Raw genomic sequence first — 23,053 nt, forward strand, 5'->3', positions numbered from 1 at the left:
AACTCCTGAAAAATCAAAACAAAATGCATAGTACTCCAGTGCAGACCACAAAAGTAAGCGTTTGGCAAAGGGCAACAAAGCAGGGCCCGCACGATCCTATTGACCGTGCTGTTGTCTAGACACCTGAACTGTGTAAATATAACAGTGGAAATATCGAGTTATCTAAAGAAGGAAAAGGAAGTGCCTATTTTCCTTTAAAACATTCAAGCAGGCTTGCTTGTCCTCAGTAGAGAAACTTGAGTTTCTTGTTTTACGTTAATATTGAAAGTTAGCTTAAAATGTTACCAACCAATTAAAAAAAAAAAAAAAAAAGAGGTTAACGTTTAAGATCATCTTGTTTCTATTGGATCCGATTTTGTCCAGTTTCAATCATTAAGAAAATCATTTGTCCGTCATATCATATCTGCCTTTTTCTTGAGCGATTTCACACTGTCTTTATATCTGATTTATGTATGTCTGAGTATAAGGGGAGAAGCAAGAGTTGGTTCAGACATATCTATAAGAAAAGTGCAAGCTTGGTGAAAATTGGAAAAAAATGATTATATTTAAGTTAAACATATGTTGCGAGCAAAAAACCTGCATAAATGCTGTGATTGGAAGACATTGGTAGGAATTATTGCCTTTTATGGAGGTGAAAGAGTCAGGTCGCATGTGAGAATATGACATTCTTATGAAGAAAGGAGATACCTTTACACGGATTTAAGTTTTTCAAAACTTTAAGTAAATAGGTGGCCAGCAGCTCAAAAGGCAGCACTTGTCTGTGTTCTAGTGCAGTGCTGCTGGGGTACAGGGAAGAAATATACATGCGAAACATATGGCTGCCCTTCTCTACCAGCGGCTTTTTGCATATTGCGGTCATGACTTTCGTATCCTTCTGGCAGCGAGCGTCTTACACGCGAACTTTAGGGCTTGACTGCCACGTTATTACTGAAAAATAGCTTTCTTTTCTGTATGGGGTTCTGCTACAGTATCTAGTCCTCTATAAATACGCATTTATACATCTGAGTGTATGAAATGCCTGGAACCACATGGCCCTGAGAATCCTAAAATGTAATACAAGGGTTATAATATTTCGGGATTCGCGGTTATTAGTAACTGTCAATATAAAAGTAGCAATCTGCTATTATCGACACAGGAATTGTTGGAAATTGGGCAGATTAAGAATAAAAAGGGTGTAGAACTCCCAGTGGTGTGACAAGTATTTAAAAACTATAACTGGTTTTCTGACTTTAAATAATTTTTAATTTAACTTGTTGGTAATTTCTTTGCATTGATAACTCAACAATAATATGAGAACACTGTTCCTTTTCCGCTCCCTTTTCCACAGCTTTCCGGTTCTTTTCCCCTAAACAGAGCTGGATTTGGGGAAGCTGTTAATGAACAGGAAAGTGTCGGAAGGGAGGAGAACAGGGCAGGATGTAACAGGCACAGTGTAAGGCTCTGCCCTTGGGTTACAATGGAGAGGCCTCCAGCAAGCTCCACTCCCCAGTGCCAGGCTTGGAATAACAAGCCTCTGGGACTGGTCTTTGACTTGGAAATTGAGAGGCTCAAACGAAAGGAACTTCTTCACCGATTCACCGATTAGATTTTAGCGCGACTTTCTTGCTGAAAAAACTGGGCTAGGGGTGTGTGTGTGGGGTGTGTGTGTGTGTGTGTGTGTGTGTGTGTGTGTGTGTGAGAGAGAGAGAGAGAGAGAGAGAGAGAGAGAGAGAGAGAGTCTCAAACTCCTTCTTAGTGATCTTTGCTAAAATTCCCCATGGGAATTTTACTTTGGTGAATGGGTTAATGTATTTTAGAACTAAGGGAGAATTTGAGGTTCATATACCAAGATTCCTCTTTTACAAATCAAGGTTAAAATATATATATATATATTATAATATATATATAATATAATATATATATATTTTGGGGGAGAGAAAACAATATGTATATGATTGTTTCATTTACTCTGTTCTCCTTAATACCAAAAAGATTTAAAAACAACAACAAAAAAAAAACACTGTAAGGACTATTGTGATTCACAGTAGATGGCAGCAGTATCAGCTCTGGAGTCCAGGTCACTGTCATTTAATTGACCTCTGGGCCTGCATGTCAAGGGAAATACTCTTTCCTATTCCAATATTGTTTTTACTGACTGATCCATTAAAAAAGAGGGGTGGGGGGCTTGATTTTTCTCTTGATAGTTAATAAATATATTATATATTAAGCTTTCTTGTGTTGTGCTTCTGAGATGGTTAGCCTCTTAGAAGAAGACACAGTAGGTAAGAAGAATTTACAGGTTTAATTCCAGTGTCACCCAGGCCTGATTCCTCACTCTGTGCTGTGGCCTCAGATTGCACTACTCGTTTTACAATTGGGTGCCCTCAAGCCCAGAGGGGACTGGGAGAGAGAGATCTTAGATCACAGATCATAGATCATACCTTCCTTCACTACTACTGGAAAAATGAGCTGGTGACAATAAAGCACTTATCTTTTACCTAGATAAGGAAAAGCATGTTTGTTTTGTTTTGTAGAAGAGCAGTGATCCTCAACAGGGCTGTGGGGAGTACAGTAGGAAGAATAAATGGATGTCTGGGGTATCCATAACAACTGAACAAATACTGGTTACTCTATTATCACACGACATACATTTTCTGAATGCAAACTTTAAATTTTCTTAGGTGATGAGCGTATATAGAATTTAGATTTTGTATTCTGCTTATTAGGGGAGTATATATCTGAGATCATGAGATTTTATGTCTATCAAGGAGGGATTTGCATCAAATGGTTGATAAATATGTTACCACAAATGCACCCTAGCTTTCTTTGATGTATATGTGATCGCTCTGTGTGGAACCTGACCTGGTGGGATAGAGAGGGATAGATAAAAATCCTCCCTTCATAGTAAAATTATTAAACTTTTTTCTCCTATTGAATATTTTTTTAACTTCTTCTTGTTTTATGTTAATGAAATGGAAGAGTGAACACAGATAACAAAAAAGGTACCTCACTGAAAAACAACTTGATTATTTTTAAAATTTCCACAAAAGCTTTACTATTTTGAAGATAAAATATTTTCCAAACCCAATGGACTCTCAGTTTCTGGGGTTTTTTTTAAATGTATGATGAGAAAAAGGTCAAATGACTAAAAGAGCCTTATTGTCCAGTGACAATTTAGTGAAGTTTATGAAGCGTATTCAGTAGGCTAGTACATTTGGGTTTGGAAGAGAATAGTTTGAAGTGTCAAGGTGAAACAATGATCTAAATATTAAGCTATAAATCTTATTTATAATCTTGTCTTAAGGACACAATTTGGAAGCACAAGAAAATAGTGAAGGTGGCTTATTAATGTGCTACCTCTCAAGCATTTTATAATTTTCACTTACACTTTTTGGTTAAGTTGTACTTTGTCAGTACTCATAAAAGTATTATTGAAGAGGAGAAATTTAGGTTAGAAGGACTGATGCTCTTTGTAAATAAATCTTTACTGACCATCAGTTATGTATACAATCTAAAAACAAGTAAGAAAAAGTTCCTACACTAAGAAGTTTATAATTCATTGGAGAAATGAGCCAGATATACATACACTTATAACAGGGCAGATCTTAAGTGCCATATGAGAAGTGTGAGCAAGATAAAGTGTCAAAGAGAAAGAGTTCCTTGAAATAGAAGATTTAAGAAGTTCTATGTGTGTTTGTGAGATGCAGTTTTACTTGAAAGGACAGGTAGCACTTTCAAAGTCCTAGAAATGTAAGAGGAAAGGAGGATTTCAGGTGAAGAAATAAACATCAGCAGAGGCAGAGAGGTGGGGTGATTGCTAGTGCACTCCGAAATGTCAGATGTTCAGACGGAATTGAATTGGAGGTATGAGGTAATTAGGAAATAAAGTAAGAAATGTAAGATCAAGTGGCTCAGAAAGGACCATCCATTGAGAGGAAAGTGCATTTAGTGGAGTGGCAATGACAAGCCATAGAAGGGTTTTGAACAGAGGAGTTGTGTAATTGGAGCTCTAGTAGAGAGCACTTGGGGAGACAAATGGCTTTGCTCTAGCTGCCCAGAAGTATAAAAATGTATATTTCTGCATTGCCCACTGACTGCTTGTTTTGCAGGAATAGCCATCACCTCTCTAGAACCTTTGGATGGGAAGGAATGGATTATTTCTAAAGTCTCATACAACTTGTATGTTTTCTGCTCATAGCTCCCTTTAATAGCTGTCGTCCCTGCTATAGATAAGTTAGGAATTACTGTTCTTGATTTGTCTTTAATTATGCCTGCAATTCCAGCATAAGTATTAATAGCACCTCTTTTCTCACTTTCAAATGTATGCCAGGTAGAAGATAAATGATGTGATAACTCTGTAAATAAAGATCCCATTCTTTATTTCCTTCTCATTCTCAACATACCACCTCAAAATGAAAAAGCAGTATAAATTTGGCTGTAAACCAGATATAATGATTTTGATACACCAGCATAAACCATTTAGATTATTTCCCCCATTAACAGAAGCATTTTCTTGCAACCCAACATTAATGAGAGCTAAGTCATTGCAGTAGTCACTGCGATAGGCATCATGAGGAAAGCAGAAATAAGTCACAACCACTAGCCTCTGAGAATTCACAATCCTAGATAGTATATAGGAGGCTCATAAACGACTCCAGTATAAAACAGAATTGCAAGAGACACCAGAGTTTCTCAAAGAGTGAAACGGAGTTTAAACTGGTCATGATGAAGGTAATATTTCACATGGTTTGAGGACCAGAATTCAGCCAAGGATGTGGTGAGGGGAGGTCATTCTGTGTAGAGGGTTGGAAAATTAATTAAAGTACAAGGAAGAACTGTACTGGACCAGATAAAGGAGCATGGTATACTGATTTGAAAAGAGACTATGTTGAGTTAAACACTGATATGTATTTAATATTTATGTCAAAATTGAAAGCTTTTATAGAAACAGCAACAAAAGATGGTAGGATGGTTGATCTCACTAGAGATAGAACTCATGCATGTTTTGAAAGTGTGAATGGAGTTCAGGATTTGAGATTCAAAATTTTGACTACATGTTCTAGAGGTGATAAGTGGCATTCTGCAGCAAGGCAGAAGAATTAGCCCAAATGATTGCTTGAGCTGGGAGAAGTTATAGATTGATTACCTGTTCCCATTCCTTAGACTTCTCCAGAGACAGATATGGTGTCTTACCCTTTATAGGAACTTGGTAATTACATTTTAAAATGAATCAAAGCTAGGAACAAAATTCATACTGATTCTCTATGTCGATTATAAGTTTACATTATTTATTAAATAGTCATCTTAGAATCAGGACAAGAAAGCGTTTTTCTGTGGTCAATGCTCTAAATGCAATTAGTAATCCTGGAGCTGGGTGTTTGAGAGACTATATCAAGAGAATATATTGGACATTTGTTCAAATGAGAATCCCAGGTGGGAAGTACTAGAGCAGGAGGAAATATGAATATTCCATTTCAAAAATGGACAGCCCCACCAAGTCAAATAAAAACAAAAACAAATTAAAATCTTGGTATTTCAAATTAAAAAAAAAACCTGCCATAAAATTTTCAAATTTTGGGACAAAGATACACAGTTAAGATTTAATATTTGAGGAGAAATATGGGGAAGAGATATGTCTGTACCCTCATCAATATTCTCTTCTTCCACAACCTCCTTCATCACTTTCATCTCACCCAGGAAGAAAATGCAGGCAATTGAAGAGATTATACTAGGGCAGAGGAAGGCAGACCATGGGTGGCTGGGTGACTGGGAGCTCAGTTACTTGATTTAAAGGTGAAGAGAGGGGGGTGGAGGGAAATCTGTGCTTTTTGATAATTGGGGAGACATACAAGCTTGTATCTCATTTCTTTCTCTTCCTTAACAACCTAGTCCTCCACTTGCATAAAATAGACTTTGAAAGTATTTAAGGTTAGAATGTAATTGTGCTGCTTTTAACTCTTTGCAGACAGGGAAAACAGTGAGGTTCCACAAAATACTACATTGTTGTGCGAACTTCTTTGAAGAGATGTGTAGCCAAATGATGTGTCTATAAAGTCTTCTTAGACACAGTACTTTATACTTTTCCACATTTGATTTTTTTATTTGATGTGATAGCATACCTATTCTATTGAAAAAGCATTTCTTTTCATTTTCTGCAAAACAGAAATACCTTGGAAATTTCTTTTTATGTTTGATGATGACTAATTTTATACACTGATTTTTAAAAGAAATTGTTCAAGTTTCTTCTCCAAAGACAAAGTGAAATTGGACTGTTGTGTGGATTGGAGCTGAGATGGTTTTAGCAGATATGTTCACCTGTCAATTTAAAATTCAGAAACTGGCATTAAGATAAAACACATGTCGGTTCTAGGTAGAGGGAAAACTGGCAAGAATAATACATTTTTGGAATGTTAGTGGATGTGTGTAGAGCATAAATTGATATTTCATGCAAAACTTGTAATCTGAATTACATCTTGTCTTTGTTTCTTAAATGGCAAAAAAAAAGAGAGATTTCCTTATAAAAGCTGAAAGAGGGAGTTTTGAGTCAAGCTGTGGTGTGTTGCCAGAGGCGGAAATTTATGAAACACTGTTGTCAGCTATTCTGGAAACACTACAAAAGAAATAGTTCCACTTTCTTATTGGTGCTAAAGCCACTAATAGGTACAGTTTAGTATAATACCCCTATGAGAATTACCACCCCCAAAGTGAGCTTGCTTTGGAAAGAACTCTGTACAGGCATTTTCTTTTTCCTTTCAAGCTTGCGCAAAACACCCAAAGGGGCCATTTCCAATCCAGGCAGTGATCTTTCTCAAGTTTATTCTTTCTCAGATCACAGAGACAATGGGGAATATGCCCTGTTTACTCAAATCAGTCTGGATTAGTGTCACTCAATTGACGGAATCAGAATTAAAAGGAAAACCATTACCTTCTCAAAGGGCAACATCAGATGTTTTGGGAATGGCTTGATTACTTTTAAATAGACCATGGGAGACTCTGTCACCAGACTAAGTTGGAGAACTCTACAAGATATACACAGGGAGAAACAGTAACATTGGGTGAGGGAGACAGCTCGTTATAAGCCTTAGGCCTGGGAAATGATTTCAACAGACAATCCCAAAGTGCTTGAAAGGCAGAAAATCAGAATAGTGAGATTTCAGAGAAGGCTCTTTTTCTGCTTTCTTTCTATACTCCAACACCCTTACCCCCAAATATTTATCTCCAGGTCCAATCCTTTCCAGGTAGTCATTAAGGCCCTGCTAGAGAGCTACTTCACCCTTAAAAATTGCTTAGGTCCTCCATTCAGAATAATGCCTCCATACTCTGCACTCTTTCTTCTCTGTTCCTTCCTCTTTGCTCTCTACCTGATGCCTTTTACCTGTCTCTCAACTGAAGACTCCTAGATGATAGAGGATGTGTCGTATTTATCTCTTTATCCTCTACAATGCCACTAAATAACACTAAATAATATTTCTTGAATGTAATGGGGCTGTGCATCTGTTGCTGTTGCTGGAAGAGGTATTGTCAGATAGAAATAGGGTGTATTGTATATACCTTAAGAAAGGCTGTTTGTAATGACCTGTGCAAAAAGAAAAGCGATCCCAAACATTATGCAAGCCTTGTCCATCTGTATGTTCTGCAGGTAACCAAATCTTACGGTTTTCTTTGACATATTTTAAATCTTTTTTTTTTTAAAAACAAACCCTTAATTATTTCCATTATACTTCAAGTGGTGAGAAAGTTTTTAAAAGACAGGGCAATTTCCTAAGTAAAAAATGACTTGTACTCTAACAGGTAAATAGTGTAAAGTGTATGCTGCTTTCACATAATTGATTACCCATGAAGACAGAGAATGTGTTTGGTTTTTTTAAAAAATGAACAGATTAGATTTTTATCTTACTTTGCAGTCACTGTTTAAAAGTGTTTACTTGCTTCCACACTGTTCCCTTAGTTCATTTTGTCCCCTGCATGTCTCTTGATCATCACCAGAGATGTAGGTGGTTTGATCTGGGTGAATAGGCCTGATGATTTGCAAACACTCTCCTTTTTATTTTCTATGGTGTTATTACTAAAGGATGTCTGAGAAATCTTGAAGTCATTTTGCTCTTAAACATGGTGCCCTCCCTTTTTTTCTTAAATAAGACACTAATGAGCTGTTGTAGTTATTAAACTGATTGATAGGGTAAATAGAATGAAATGAATAGGTGAGTGCCTTTTCAAAGTAAGGCATGTCTTCTGTATGGCTAGAAACTTCAGTTTTATTTTGCAGTTAAAAGTGACAGCTCAAAGAAACACACAAGTGTTAAATAAGTCACCGTATCTAATTACAAAGCATAGTAAATCACTAAAAAATTTAATTATCTCCAATATAATAAAAAATATAGCAATCAGCAAAGAACTTGACAAGCCGAAGCGAATTAGAAGTCATCATTTTCTTTCTTTTTTTTTGATGGCTGGCCAGTAAGAGGATCTGAACCCTTGTTCTTAACCAGCACCCTGCTTTCCCAAGTGAGCTAACTGGCCTTACAAAACAGTGTTCCTCACTTGAATGCCTATAGAAAAGTAAGGCTGAGTAGTACACTCCTTGTTTTGTGTTTCAGTTTTCTAATTGCAAAGAAAGGCTACTGTTTCAATCCCTGAGTGTTACAGAGTCTGGAAAATAAAGTCATGAATTTATATCATTTGCAAGAAATGGTTTGTAAGTTTGATAAACTACAATCTCATTTCCTGAAAACATACATTTGTAAGCCATTAATTATGACATTATTCTAAACTGAATTATGGCTAACTGGGTGGAAAATCAGGGAAATTAGACAGGGAGGGACCAATTTTGTGGCCTATCTACCAGAAACTAAATGTCACTCTAAGCTTCTTTCTGGGTGGATTCTGTCCAAGCAACCTGCATTTGGTCATAAGCACTATCTCTAGGAAGTAAATAGTTATACATATGATCACAAAGATTTGGATTCTTATTGCTGACCTAGATGCATTAAAAACAAAATGTAGATCATTGGGAAAAAACACTGTCTTGGCACAAATGTGTGTATGTGTTCGTTTTAAGGAAGTAGAAGCTCGTTAATAAACTTCCCAGCTAGGCGTGAGCTACTAAGTATTACTCACTGCATTGTGAGTGACAGGACTGGCTATTCTGCTATTAGTTCCCATAAAAGCTGAAGCTGAAAGCACAATTCCCACCTACCAAGACAAAGCAAAACACAAAGTGAAGATCATAGAGATTATTCGAGGATACACTATAACATTCGTCTGGCAATAGTACATAAAGAGATGGATCTAATTTGGACATAGACTTACTTCAAGGTAAAAATCACTACTTAGTTGCGTGAGAATAAAAGAGATACTTTCTGAAAGTAATTTTTATTTTGAAGTGTTTAGCACTTATTCTTTTATGCACTAGTCCCTGAGCATCTGCTATGTTTCACACACTGTTCCAGGTAGTGGGGATTCAGCACTAAGAAAGCCAGATATAATCTCTTATATATTTATGTCTACTAGGAAAGATCAACATTAAAAAATGTTTATATGTATTATTAGTTTCAATTATGATTATGTGATACAAAGGGAAAGTGCTATGAAAATGTGAAACAAAGGAGAACAATCTATCGGTGCAGTCAGAGAAGGATTCTGGGAGATAATGTTTAAGCTAAAAACTGAGTTGAGAAATAGCCAGCATCTGAAAAAGACTTGAACACTAAAGGAGTTCACCTTTGAAAAACTGAAGGAAGTCCTATTTGGTCAACGGAGAGTTTCAAATAGTGTCTCATAGGTCATGTAAAAAACTTGGGGCCTTTATTCTAAGAGGATTGGAAGTTGCTCCAGGGATTCACACTTGAGAATGATGTGATCAGATATTCAGTGTGTTTCAGGTGGTAGCTCCAGGAGCTGGGCCTCTGACTCATTGCAATTATACCCATTCTAAGAATAACTGAAGTTTATATCCTGTCCTTAATGGGGGAGGGGGGGATTCTTTAGCTATAGAAGAGGTGTGCTGTCCTTGAGTATAACTTTTAAATAAAAATTCAAGGTAGAAATTTGACCGACTCCTATTTATGTGCAATCAGAATGAAGGCTACTTTAAAAAGCGGGTTCTGGATCCAGATTTACTGGTTTCACATTTGAGCACTTGGCACTACCTTGGGCAAGTTACTTAATCTTGTGGATCTTCAGTTTCCTCATCTATAAAATATGAATAAAACATGGGATAATAATTCTACCTATGTCATGAAGATTAAATGAGTATATACATACAAGACACTTGAATAATATAAGACACATAAGAACTCAGTAAGAGAATTAATAATAGTAGCTAATATCCTTTCATAAAGGGGATTGAATATGGATGCTGTTTCGAATTTTTAAATTTACTTTTATTTCTTTTTTTTTTACTCTTGATAGTCACCATTATTTTATTGAAATCTATATGTCTTCAGTTTCATGTCATGGTGAGCAAAGCTATCTCCTGTGATAAAATGTTAATCACGTTTAATCATCCCATTGTTTTAAGTCACAATTTCTGATATGGACTGGGACAGATACGCTACCAAAATTATTTTTTTTAAAAATATTTTTCTTTCATAGCTAGCCAGTACAGAGATTATTTTAAAAAAATATATTTTAAGCTCACTTTAGAAACTAAGGAAGCATTATTGCTGAGCTTCTAAAGGCACCATGGTATGCTCACCATAAAGGAAGCTTAGCTTTCACCGAGGATTTTCATCACTATGTACTTTCCTCTCTTAACATTACTATGTTTGCAAAATAGGGCTATTAAAATATATTGATTGCTATAGGTTGAGAATGTCCTCAAAAATATTTTTGTTCCAACTTGAATAAATAGCTTTTGATTTACTTTGAACAAACTGAAATTCTGAATATTTTGTCCTAATATCTGAATCAAGAATAATTGACTATAAAAATGACGTCCGTCTGCTTTCTGCTAAGCCTGAGGCTTCCTAAGTATATACTGCTGATGTCAGTTTCTTTCAGAATTGAGATGGCCTCCTGACATTTATTTTGTTGATTTGTCATGATTCCTAGAAGGGAGTATTTACTAAAATCATAGAATTTCAAGCTTATTTTTTTCTTAATTGAGCCCTACCTATAATTTAGCTATATTTGGATCAAGTTTTAACTGCAATACTTCTTACACTTCCTGTCTTTTCAAGTGCTGTGTGTAATATTTATTGACATTGTTGTCCACTTGATCAGCCAACTTTGTATTTATTTGTTTCCCTTGCTGTTGGAGCTATTAGAGATTTCTCTCCTAATTTATGAAATCTTGGCCCTCAAAGGAATCTTGACGCTTTGTGTCAGAACATAAAACATTCTAGTAATCTCTCTGCCTTTCCAGGTTTCTGTATGCTTAAATATTTTATTCTTACATTTTGCTCATTATAATGTATGAGTATATTTTAATTCCAAACATTCACTTTTTAGGATCATTTTAGAAGACACAAGAAGTGAAACATTTTGTACCTAACAAAACCTGGTTTTAAGAAGAATGTGATGCTAAGTAAACTCATAAGATGGAAGGATGATGCTTTAACTTGACATTATAATACAAATACCTTCTTGACCTGGAATGGAGCACTTTAAGTCAATTGTGTTTAATTCTAGCATAAAACAAATCATCATTCTTTGAGGTGGGGCAGGTGGTAGAAGACTTAAAAATGACAAGTATTTCGCCCTTAGGCTGAGCTTGTTGAAAAGTCACTATGCTGCTGATATTTTGGGATGGAAATATAGTACTGTCTGCTGGAATATAATCGAATGAATGCTTTGTAAAGCCAGGGTCATGAAGAAAACTGTTTTCTTTTCCCAAGAGGGACTGTAGAATGTTCACAAAATCTCCTCCATGAAGCCTGAGGTGAAAGGTTACATCAGCTGAGGAAACTATATATGATGCCTGAAATGTTTTAGATTTCCAGGTTTGGCCAGGGAAATCTGTAAAAAGAAAAAACAGTAATGAAACTGTTTTGAAAGTGGTCTCATGGCATTATTTTAAAATAGCTTCACAGCGGAGGATGGTCATAACTAACAGAATGTTAGAACTGGCACCACTTTGGGTTTTTTTTGTTTGTTTGTTTTTTTAATTTTATTTTGTCGATATACATTGTGGGTGATTATTGCTCCCCATCACCAAAACCCCCCTCCCTCCTCCCTCCCCCCTCCCCCCCAGCAATGTCCCCTCTGTTTGCTTGTTGTATCAACTTCAAGTAATTGTGGTTGTTATATCTTCTCCCCCCCCCCCCCGGTTTTGTGTGTGTGTGTGTGTGGGTGTGTGTGTGAATTTATATATTAATATTTAGCTCCCACCAATAAGTGAGAACATGTTGTATTTCTCTTTCTGTGCCTGACTTGTTTCACTTAATATAATTCTCTCGAGGTCCATCCATGTTGTTGCAAATGGCAGTATTTCATTCGTTTTTATAGCTGAGTAGTATTCCATTGTGTAGATGTACCACATTTTCCGTATCCACTCATCTGATGATGGACATTTGGGCTGGTTCCAACTCTTGGCTATTGTAAAGAGTGCTGCGATGAACATTGGGGAACAGGTATACCTTCGACTTGATGATTTCCATTCCTCTGGGTATATTCCCAGCAGTGGGATAGCTGGGTCCACTTTGTATTAGATCATCAGATCCAATCTCCTCAATTTCATACAGATTTTGCCTTATAGGAAACTGAACTCCAGGTGTGTTCAGCCATCTTGCCCAGGGGTACATAGCACATTAGTGGCAGTGTTGGGACTTAGACTCTGTATCACCAAGTTCAGAATTCCTTTGCATTTCTAGGACCTATACATACAGGAATGTAAGGAGTGCTGAAAAATGTTCAGTTCCCTAGCCTGTTTAACAGGAACTCAGAGATTATATACACATAATTTCTTCCAAATGAAATTTGGGCCAATTATTGTTTCCTATAACAAGTGTTCATTTGAATTGAGATAAATTATGATCATATATTCTAACAGTAACCCCTCCTATCCCTGATTTGGTCCACATTCCTTTTTTTTTTTTTTTTTTTTCAAACTAACCTCTTGCCATATATTGTTGGCTATTGTTGCCATGTAGCTATTACAGATAATAATATCTGATAAAGAAAACTTATAAAATTTCTCTTATACAGATAAATTGGTGGGGAGAGATTTTCAAAAACATAAATTATACTTAAGTCTCTGTTTCTTCTGCAATGGTCAAATCACTTAATTGGAATCCTTTTTTGATGTTAAATTCTTTTACAGGAGAATAATTACATCATCAACTTTAAATAAATGTAAATCCAGGTATTTATATTGAGCTTTGTTTATAGCAATATATACTGACCCATTAATGTTGAGCTTATGAGAAGAAACTTCAGGCCCATAAGATGTTTATGATTTAAGATCATTACAAGGACATAATCCAGAAAAGAATATAAAATGAAACTGTAGGGATTGTATTCATAGGACATTTTTAAAAGACCAGTCAGGGAAACTCTAGTCCTCTGTATTGCTATTTTAATTCCAAGCATATGAATTGAAGTTAAGAAATAGATCAGAGTCTGTAGATGGCTATCAGAGTGCAAAAAGACTTAATGGGAGAAGGAACATAAATAAATAAGAAAACACTCTTCCTTATATTTGGGAACTGGTAGGTTATATTTGTTCTTTTCTCATGATGAAAGTAAACAGCTTGAGATTCAGCCCCTGGGTATCCCTATACTTATCATGTCAGCTACATGGTTTCAGAACACCCTTAGGATGTTCTCTGTTTACCTGGAGTATGTTAAGTTCCTGTGACCAAGGAATTTATCTTTCTGTGGCCAGATCAGCTAGTTTGTAATAAACCTGAATACATTCCAGCTAAAGATGTTGGTGATTTTCCAGGGTCCACATAGTGAATCTTGTATTTCAAAGTTATTTCACAGGAAATGAAGCATCTGTTTGAAATCAGAGGAAATCAATTGTTTTACTTTATTAGGTTTATTGTAGATATCTGACAAATTGTGTTTATTTTTACCTTTTATATTTTGTGGAAAGAAGACTGCCTTCTCTTTCAGATATAACATTTTTCATTCATTCATTATTTAAGTGCCTGGAGAATATGTTAAGGTTATTCCAAGATAAAGACACCTTGTGGTTAGAAAGGGAGAATTTGCTTCCTCTTTCATTTAAAAAATTCTAATAACTTTTGTTACATAAGAAATACATGGGACATTTGGGGCCTTATACAGTTCTTCCCAGGGCAGTTTTTGTGGCTGATATGAAAGCATCATGTTCTAATTTCCGAGACTCTTTTACTTACCATTGTCAATAAGCATTGCATTAGCATCCTACCTCAACACAAGTTTCCCTCCTCCGTATTTATGGAATTACTGACAGTAAAGAATGGGAGCAAGTATTGCTCCCTTCACTCCACCAGCTTCACTTTGGTGAAAAGTAAGGGATAAATATCATTCACATTGACCTGTGACAGAGCTCATGGGCATGCAGACAGTGCATTCATTCACAAGGGCCCTGACCTCAGAAGGGCACCATGCTTTGTTTAATGCTCTGCTATCAGCATCTTGAAATTCTTAATAATTTAGCAAAAAGAGGCCTTGAATTTTCATTTTGTATTGAGCACTAGAAACCATTTGCTGTTCTTGGGTAACATTTGTTCTTCTTGGCTATGTAGCCAATCGTACTCTGTTAACACATGCAATCAAAGAGATAAGCAAATAAGAACCTTTTTTAAAAAATAAAATACTATGTATTTATAAAATGACTTCTAAAGAACTATTTCCTATGGGAGAGTTATGACTTATTGATTTTTTAAAATTTATGATTGAAACATTATAATACAACATGTATGACGTGATATTTCGAATACATGTATACATTGTGTAATGATCAAATCAAAATAATTAGTGTATCTGTTAGCATAAACATTTATCATTTCTGTGTGATGAGAATATTCAAAAACTTCTCTTCTAGCTATTTTGAATGTACATTACAATATTGTTAACTCTAGTTATCCTATTATGTGATGGAACACTAGAACTTACTCTTCCCATGAACTGTAGCTTTGTACCTGTTAACCAGTCTCTCATTACCTCCACCGCCCTTCTCTGGTAACCACTATTCTATTCTTAACTTTTATGAAAAAAACTTTTTAGAGTCTACCTATGAGTGAGATCATGTAGTATTGTCTTTCTGTGCCTGGCTTATTTCACTGAAAACTATCTAACTTGATTTCCGATTATACAGGTCTTACTTTGGTGAGTTGTTTGTGTTCATTTTAAGGGCACAAATTCAAAGTCATTTTGGTTTTATGCTTTTTTAAAAAGTTGAGTATACTACTTGGCTCATATTTCTTTCAGGTATAATTTGGGAAGAGTTTAATTGAAATGCATTTTCCCATTTTTATGTTGGATGGTGAGCTGATTTTTGCCCAATTCAGAGAAATCTAGCTTTATGTTATATAAATTGAGAAAACTAGTATTGGGAACACATGCTGTTGTTCTTAAATACAATATTTCTCCCGGAATACTCAGAGTTAAAAATTATAGCATTTAAAAGTAGACCTATCAGCACCCACAGTGCTATTAAATGACTTTTGGAATACAGTTTCTGGTTCTTTGGTGCCAATCAGTATGTTCAATCTTTCTGCTGTCCCGGGGGTCTCCTTTGTGACTCCTAAGTAAATAGAATTTCCCTTTATTTTAAGTCCTTGGAGAATCGATGAGTGTTTGCTTACTGGCTTTTAAAGCTGGTCCCCAAACTTTTCTCTTTATATATATTAAGAAAAAAAAAATTCAAAGGGTCTATGTTTTTTTGTTCTCCTCCAAGTCCACAATTAGCTGAAGTTCTGTGTCGCTAGAAAGAGGAGGAAGGGGTGGCTCAACAAGCATTTTACTGAGAAAGTCTCAGCAGGTTTCTTTGTCATTTTTGTCAGGGATGGCTGCCTCCCTAATTGTACTGCTGTAGGGGAGCACGTGCCTTTCAGAGCATTATCTGATTCCTACAGGACGTTCAGTAGTGCTTTGTATACTGACCCTTAACTTGAACACAAATAATATCTTTTCAATCCCCTTCCCAGGCTGTTGCCTCGGGCTTGGATACCTAAGAGCTTTAGTTCAACCAGGGGTGTGGATGCATTTGTACCAGCCTCGGGTTTATTTTTTTTCTTTTCCTCTCCTTGTTGTCTTACCTGCAGTTTTGCCACAACTGTCAGGAGAGGAAGCCGAAGATGGAGAATAGGAGAGAGATAGGAGTTATAGAAGTCAAAGAGGAGAGAGAAGGCGAGACAAACAGCTGCTCTTGTCAGCATGGGGATAAGTGTAAAGAGATTAATAGTTATTTGAAGAGCAAATGGGGACATGGCATTCTGCAGAAGAATGTGAATGCATGAATGTAATGGACTGGGCATGCGACCATTAACATTTAGACAGATGTTCTCTGGACTGAATGGAATGGCAGACTCCATTTCTCTTCCCCATGTGAAATAATTAAGGTTTTTTTAAAAAAATAAACTCAAAGTTTAAAATTAGGCAAGCCCCTATTTTTTCTCAGTTTATTCTTCTCCATAGTTTCACTTAGTCTGGGTCTCCCAGAGTTATAGTTTAATCCTTATTTTCTTTATAAAATATGTACCAAATAGGGCTGCCTTCCTCTTCTTGCTTTTGATTTTTCCTTCCTTCATTAGCTTGAAGAAACAATGAGATTTCCATGTGTCAGAATTTTTCACAAAGAGAAAACCATACCATAGGCTGGTTGCCCCTTCTGGAAATGTGTTCATTTTGATTCATGTTTAGGAATGACTGACTATTGGCTGATTTATTTGATCAGGCTGACAGTTGTGACAGCATGGGGCAGAAGCCTGGCCTCAGAACTAGAAGATTTAGTTTCAAAATCCCCACTCTGCTTATTAGCTGGTGCTTGGGCAAATCACTTCTCCTCTCTGACAGCAATATGGTAAAGTTGTTTTGCAGATTAAGTGGGAAAAAATGAATTTACTGTTTCCAAAATCACCAAATATTTGTTCTGTGCTCTGGCCCATTCACATAGAAGACATAAAAGCATATGGCAGAAGCTAATCCACTTCTGAATTATATCAAGCATAGGATTTTATTATAATTAGAAAGTATTTACTTATATATGTTCAACTCTAGAAAAGAATAAACTGCAACAAAGAAAATGAAAGAGCACATGAAAAAATAGACTATATTTGGATGATAAACTAGCATATTATCTTTTAAAATATATAGGTGAGTCTCCCTAACCCTGCTATACACATGCCTCTCCAGTCTTTGGGAAACGAGATCCTGGGTGGGTGGGTGGGAGGGGACACTACTGGTACACTGGGATGGAATTTAGAGTTATAAGACTAAGAGGAAATTTGAAAGTGATCTGATTTTGCCTCACGTACAACAATTTGATGCATAAATCCCCTTTAGAATGTATCTATCAAGTGGTCTTCCTTATTCTGAATACCATGGACCAAAAAAAAAAGGAAAAAGGAATAACAAGTAATATTCATTTACTTAAAAGAATTCGTGAGCAGCTACCGAGTACTGAGCACTGGGTAGTTTTTGCCTAGTTTGTGAATAAGCATATATTCTACACTCACATGCCCTTGAAACCAGTCTCCAAAAAGGCACGTTAGAGTTGTGTGAGCTGTAAAGGTCACTAGAAAACACACACACGCCTTAGCCTTCTCTTGGTGTTTCTGTGTATCACAAATGGGTGATTTTACTTTGGAGGTGAAGTGTTTCCCACCTGAGTTTGATCTCTGTAGGATGCACGCACCCAATGATGCCTTTTGGGGAGCAATGATGTGCGGCTAACGTGGGGTTTCTGGATGTCCTTGCAGCCGCAGTACACGAACCTGGGGCTCCTGAACAGCATGGACCAGCAGATTCAGAACGGCTCCTCGTCCACCAGCCCCTACAACACAGACCACGCGCAGAACAGCGTCACGGCGCCCTCGCCCTATGCGCAGCCCAGCTCCACCTTCGACGCCCTCTCGCCGTCGCCCGCCATCCCCTCCAACACCGACTACCCGGGCCCGCACAGCTTCGACGTGTCCTTCCAGCAGTCGAGCACCGCCAAGTCAGCCACCTGGACGGTGAGAGCACTGGGCACATAGGCCCCTAAGCCTAACCCCCCAGGACGAGGATCGCCAGCATCATCTCCCAGGGATGTTTCACCCTTCCGAGTTTAGGGATGCCACGTGCAGTGGTGGAAAAATTGTCCTTGAATATTTAACACTGAACCAGAGACAGAGAGAGAGGGGGAGAGAGAGCGAGAGAGCAGGAGTGAGCGAGAACCAGCCAGTGGGAAAAGTCCTGATATAGGGACCAGTCGCCTGAGATGTAGTCAGCTCCTAGCAGTTTCAACCAGTGTGTTCCTGCCTGCTTCACACGGCTGTGAGGTCCTTTGTGTGAACGTTTTTGGGAAAATATAAAACATTATGTCAAAGAGCAGTATCATAATCATAGGACCCATGTTTACAGTCTCCAGAATGTGGGATATTTACCAGTCTCTTTATTGTGAAGAAGTAAATATCACGTTAAGGTGTGATTTAAAACAAAAAAAATGAATAAAATAATAAATACAATGTGATAAAAAAAAAATAAGAAAATCTCATTAAGAAAGAGCTAATATGTTTATATATGTAGGTTCTATGACCTAAATAATAATTTATTGGTATGTATATATTTATTAAATTTAGAAACATCTTTTACCAAAAAGAAGCCTCCAAAACTACATATCAGGGCCCTGAATTAGTCCAAAGAGATTCTGATTAAGAATTTGGGTGGGGGGGGGAATTATATATATATCTTACGTAACTTTTTATTATATCTTATTATAATTTTCCATAATTTTCGTATGGAAAATTTTTCAAAAATTAAAAGGGTAAAAGAATGTTGATTCTATTTCAAAGTTTATTTTGTAATGCATTATAACATGAGTCAAGTTTAGCTGTAAGGGGGCCCCACAAAGTTGGTTTTAACTGGTTGATCAAAGAATGCCTACGACCAAAGTGGCATGCATGTTTGTCAAACAATTTAATGTTTGCATGGGTTACAGAAATGCTTCCAAATATCATCATCCTGTTGAAAAGTAGCTTTCGAATTGTTTTAACAGTTTTTTCCCTCTTAGGCAAATAGTTTTCTTTGGAAAGCATTGCTATTTTAATGTTCTAGATGATGTCTAGTTCACTATAAACTTTAATCCGGTTGTACAGAGTTTATAAAATAATCTGCATATATAACTCTTACTATGTTCCAACATAACTTTACATCGGTTCCCTCATTTTGACCTCACTTCTTTGTGAAGTAGTTAGGACAAGTTTTAAAACTCCCATTTTGCTAGTGAGGAATGCTGCAGAACATGGAGGTTAAGTGACATCCCTAAAGTGACATAGGCTTTCATGTAGCTGGGACTATTTCTGATTTCTGCCTTTCCCCACTGAATGATTGTGTCTTTTCTTTTTCATTTGACCATTTCACATCAGGATGTCTCACAATTATCTAAAAATTAATTTTATTTTTAGTGCTTTCCTTTCATGGTTTGAGAAGTGGTTCTGTCATGGTTCATATGTCAACCATAAAGTATAAGTATTAGCTTAAAACTTGATCTCTCTTCTCCATGTGTTACTTACCAATTGTGTCATAATTTCTGGTCTCTTTTATATTTATGATCCTGGAGAGGGATACTGCAGGTGAGTAAATTTAGAGTTTAAAGGCCTTAAATAGTTGGTTGATTGATCTATGTAATATTCTGCTAAAGAACGACGAGGATAACTATTTTATAAATGGAGTGTCTTAGGATAGTGGTCACCAATTGGACATCTACAATCACTGATTTTCAGGACTAAGATACTTGTTTAGTGTACTCAGTCAGGTCCCCACTATATTATAAGTGGGCATGTCTACAGGGATGATGGGCATAGTGGGGTCACTAAATGGTTAATCACTTCTCCAAAATTACGAACCGTGGAGATGAAACTTGATGTACGTACATCAAATCTGTCTTCCTCCCTTCTTCCTCCCTTACCACCTCCTCATACAGAAATCTTAAGGTTGGTTTTAGATTTAGCACAATCCTAAACTATCCTCACTCAAAGCCTCTCTCTCAGAGAAGTGAATTGTCATACAAAGAAATGTTGTGGATCTGTGCCTAAATGGTAGGTTGAAAAAATATATCTATATTTTTTTGTGAAGTACATTTGTAAAGTTTTCTAACGTGAGACAGCAGAAGTATCAGTACCCTGAAAAAAGGGGTACGCACTGTGGTGATAGATAAAAATCACTGGTTGAGAGCCAGAAAACCACCTGGATTCTGGTTTTGATCACCGATGTGACCTTAGCCAAGTCACTTCATCTTTCTGGAATTCAATCTATGCCAAGGATAAGGATGAGGATGGTGAAACCAACTCTGTTTTGTTAAGGTGAGATGATAGTGTTACAAATCCACATACAAAGTTTTTAGAAGTTTTGTCTGCCATTCATGAGTGACCTTGGTTAAGTGGTTTTGCTTCTCTTAGATTTCTGTTCAGTTATTTACAATTTACCCTGTAGATTTTACAGAATAAGGATCCTGCTTGTACATCACATGGCCTTTATATTGCTATTAAATTTCTTTCTTATTCACAACCAGGCTTATTTCAGGCCCAGTTGCATTTCTTCTAAATCTAGGGCACTTGAACCCTTACCTGAGTAGCTGCTGAGATCACCTAAAAAGATGTAAGTTCTTAGTCATGGACACCTCTCCCTGTACATAGCAGCATCTAATTCTTTGAACCAAATTGTATATCCTCACATTTATACGTAGACTTCACATTTTTAAAGTTTTTTCTCATACATTTATCTTAGTTGAGCCTCATAATCAAGACTGTTATGCCCAGTTTTATAAATGAGAAAACCCCAAAAAGTAAAGGTCACATGGCTACTAACCAGCTAAGGAGGGAGAGGAACCCAGACCCCCCTCACACCCATTTCAAGTCTCTCTACCATCCTGTCTGTCCTCTTGATTGATTGATAGAAGGCAGAAGTTTACAGGTGCAGGCTGGCACTGTATTATGAAGCTGGTCTCTGAAGCCCAGATGGTAGAGAATATTTTTTGTGCCACATTTCACAATGCCTATTTCTTAGGTATCTGTGATTTTTAGAGCAATTTTTCAAAATAAAACACATTTTAGAACTGCCCATAAACTGGAAGCAGCAGAAGTAGCTGTCATTAGCGGGAGGCTATGCTTATCGCATAGTCTTCTGGTAATTCTTTAATAAAAATCTTTTCAGTACCATTTTATCACTTGTCATCCTTTCATGTTGAGTTTTTCCCTTTTAATTTTTCTGGTTTCACTCTCAGAATTACTGTCAAAATATAACTAATATATTTAAAGTCTATTTGTATTTTTTTTCCTTTGCTTTTCTATGTTTTAAATAATGTGATTCTGTTTCCAATTCTATAAAAATATGGCATTTATTTTAAACTTATTCCAACGAAATAAAGTGAAATGTGATAACATTTTTCCATGTTATCCATTTCACACACACACACCCCAAACACTTAACTTAGGATTTAGTTTCAGACTTTCTTATTTCCAAAATTTAGTTGACACTAGTTATAGAGGCCTACTGTTTAATATAATGCAGTGCTGGGCTAGTATTGTACCTGGGAACTATTAGCTAGTTGAAAGAATGGTAGTTTGGAGATGGCAAGAAACTTAAGTGCAGATTTTAAATCTGAAACTTACTAGCAGCAGTATGGGACTTTCCCCAAAAGTTCAAGCACTCTGAGCTTTATTTTCCTGACCTACAAATATGGATGTTAATATTTTCCTTAATGTGAGAATTATTTTGTGCAAACACACGTATTAGTGCCTGGCTAGTCATAGGCACACAAGTGTTTATTGAGTCTGAATTTGGATCCATTTATTTTATGAGTTTATTATTATAATTTTGTTGAGGGTTCAATTATACAATAGGTAATAATTTGAGAGAATGGAAAGAAAAAGGCCAATAATTTTTTTTTTCTTTAATGCTTTTGTGCTATTAATATGCATAGTCCAGTCCCAAGGGACTGTGATACTATCCACTATCCAAATATATGAATAGATGACATAGTATGATAACAGGCTCTCCTGAATGTAGACTTTTGCAGCTGGCTGGCTGTATTTCTAAGCCTGCCCAAGCAGATGCAGGCTCTCCTTGTCAGCACAAAGAAGAGCTCTTTGCAGATTTAAGGACCTGTTGACCTTCGGCATTTTTTCCTCATTTTTATCTGCCACTTCATTTGTGGGGATGCCTTTTTGTATTCCCTGTGTTAAATAAAGGATAAAAGTGGGCTTCACCTATTAAAGAGTCTGCATATTAATTTACAGTGACAAAGTACTGGAAGCAACCTAAACTTCCTCACCAGTGGGAAACTAGATCAATAAATTGTGGCATACCCATAAAACGCAATACTACATGGCCATTAGAAAGAATCACATGTACTATATAGAATGTTGTGGGAGTTGCTAGCAAGGAAAAGATAAGCTTTCTGTGGCACCTACTTGAGAACTGAAGTACTGGTAAGGACCACCACTTCTGGGGGCAGAGTGTTTGTGCTGGACTCTAGTGATGAGGCCTCTTGGTGAATATAGCTCAGTCTGCCTTGGTAATTGGCCTCATGCGCACTTGCCACTTTGAGAGCTATTTTTTCAGACCCGTGACACATAGTACTCTGTGTGTCTACACCATGAAAAGCCTCAGGTTAGGGTTTTTGTTGATTTTGTTTCTTTGTTTTATTGTGCTCAGATTGAGGTACTTTCCCTGCCTTTGGGACATAGGATCACTTTTTGCTATTGTGTCTTTCTCCTATCATAGACTTCAAGGTCATATAGGGCAGGCACCCTGACTTAGTGCCCAGCACAATGTCCAGCATATGATAGGCCCTTAATAAATATAAAGAAACTTTGTGTTTCTCCTCATGGCCAAAGGAAACAATTGTCGTTCCAAGCATTATCTCTCAATTCTGACTCTGATTGTGAGCTGTCCATGAATTTGGTCCCTTTGTTCTCTACCCGTGGTTTTTAGAGAGCAT

The 23,053-nt window shown here is 36.7% G+C and overlaps 1 protein-coding gene across 6 annotated transcripts in view; it reads left to right on the plus strand.

Moving 5' to 3' along the window:
* The window catches only part of TP63 (tumor protein p63), a 246,812-nt gene that overhangs the window by 149,043 nt on the left and 74,716 nt on the right, over nt 1-23,053 (plus strand). For all 6 annotated transcript variants that reach the window (XM_063089771.1, XM_063089753.1, XM_063089763.1 and 3 more), the window contains one exon: nt 17,832-18,086. In XM_063089771.1, the coding sequence (XP_062945841.1) occupies nt 17,832-18,086 (255 nt within the window). The remainder of the gene's footprint in view (nt 1-17,831; nt 18,087-23,053) is intronic.

Source organism: Cynocephalus volans, chromosome 1 (assembly GCF_027409185.1).
Source record: "Cynocephalus volans isolate mCynVol1 chromosome 1, mCynVol1.pri, whole genome shotgun sequence".
Taxonomy (NCBI): domain Eukaryota; kingdom Metazoa; phylum Chordata; class Mammalia; order Dermoptera; family Cynocephalidae; genus Cynocephalus; species Cynocephalus volans.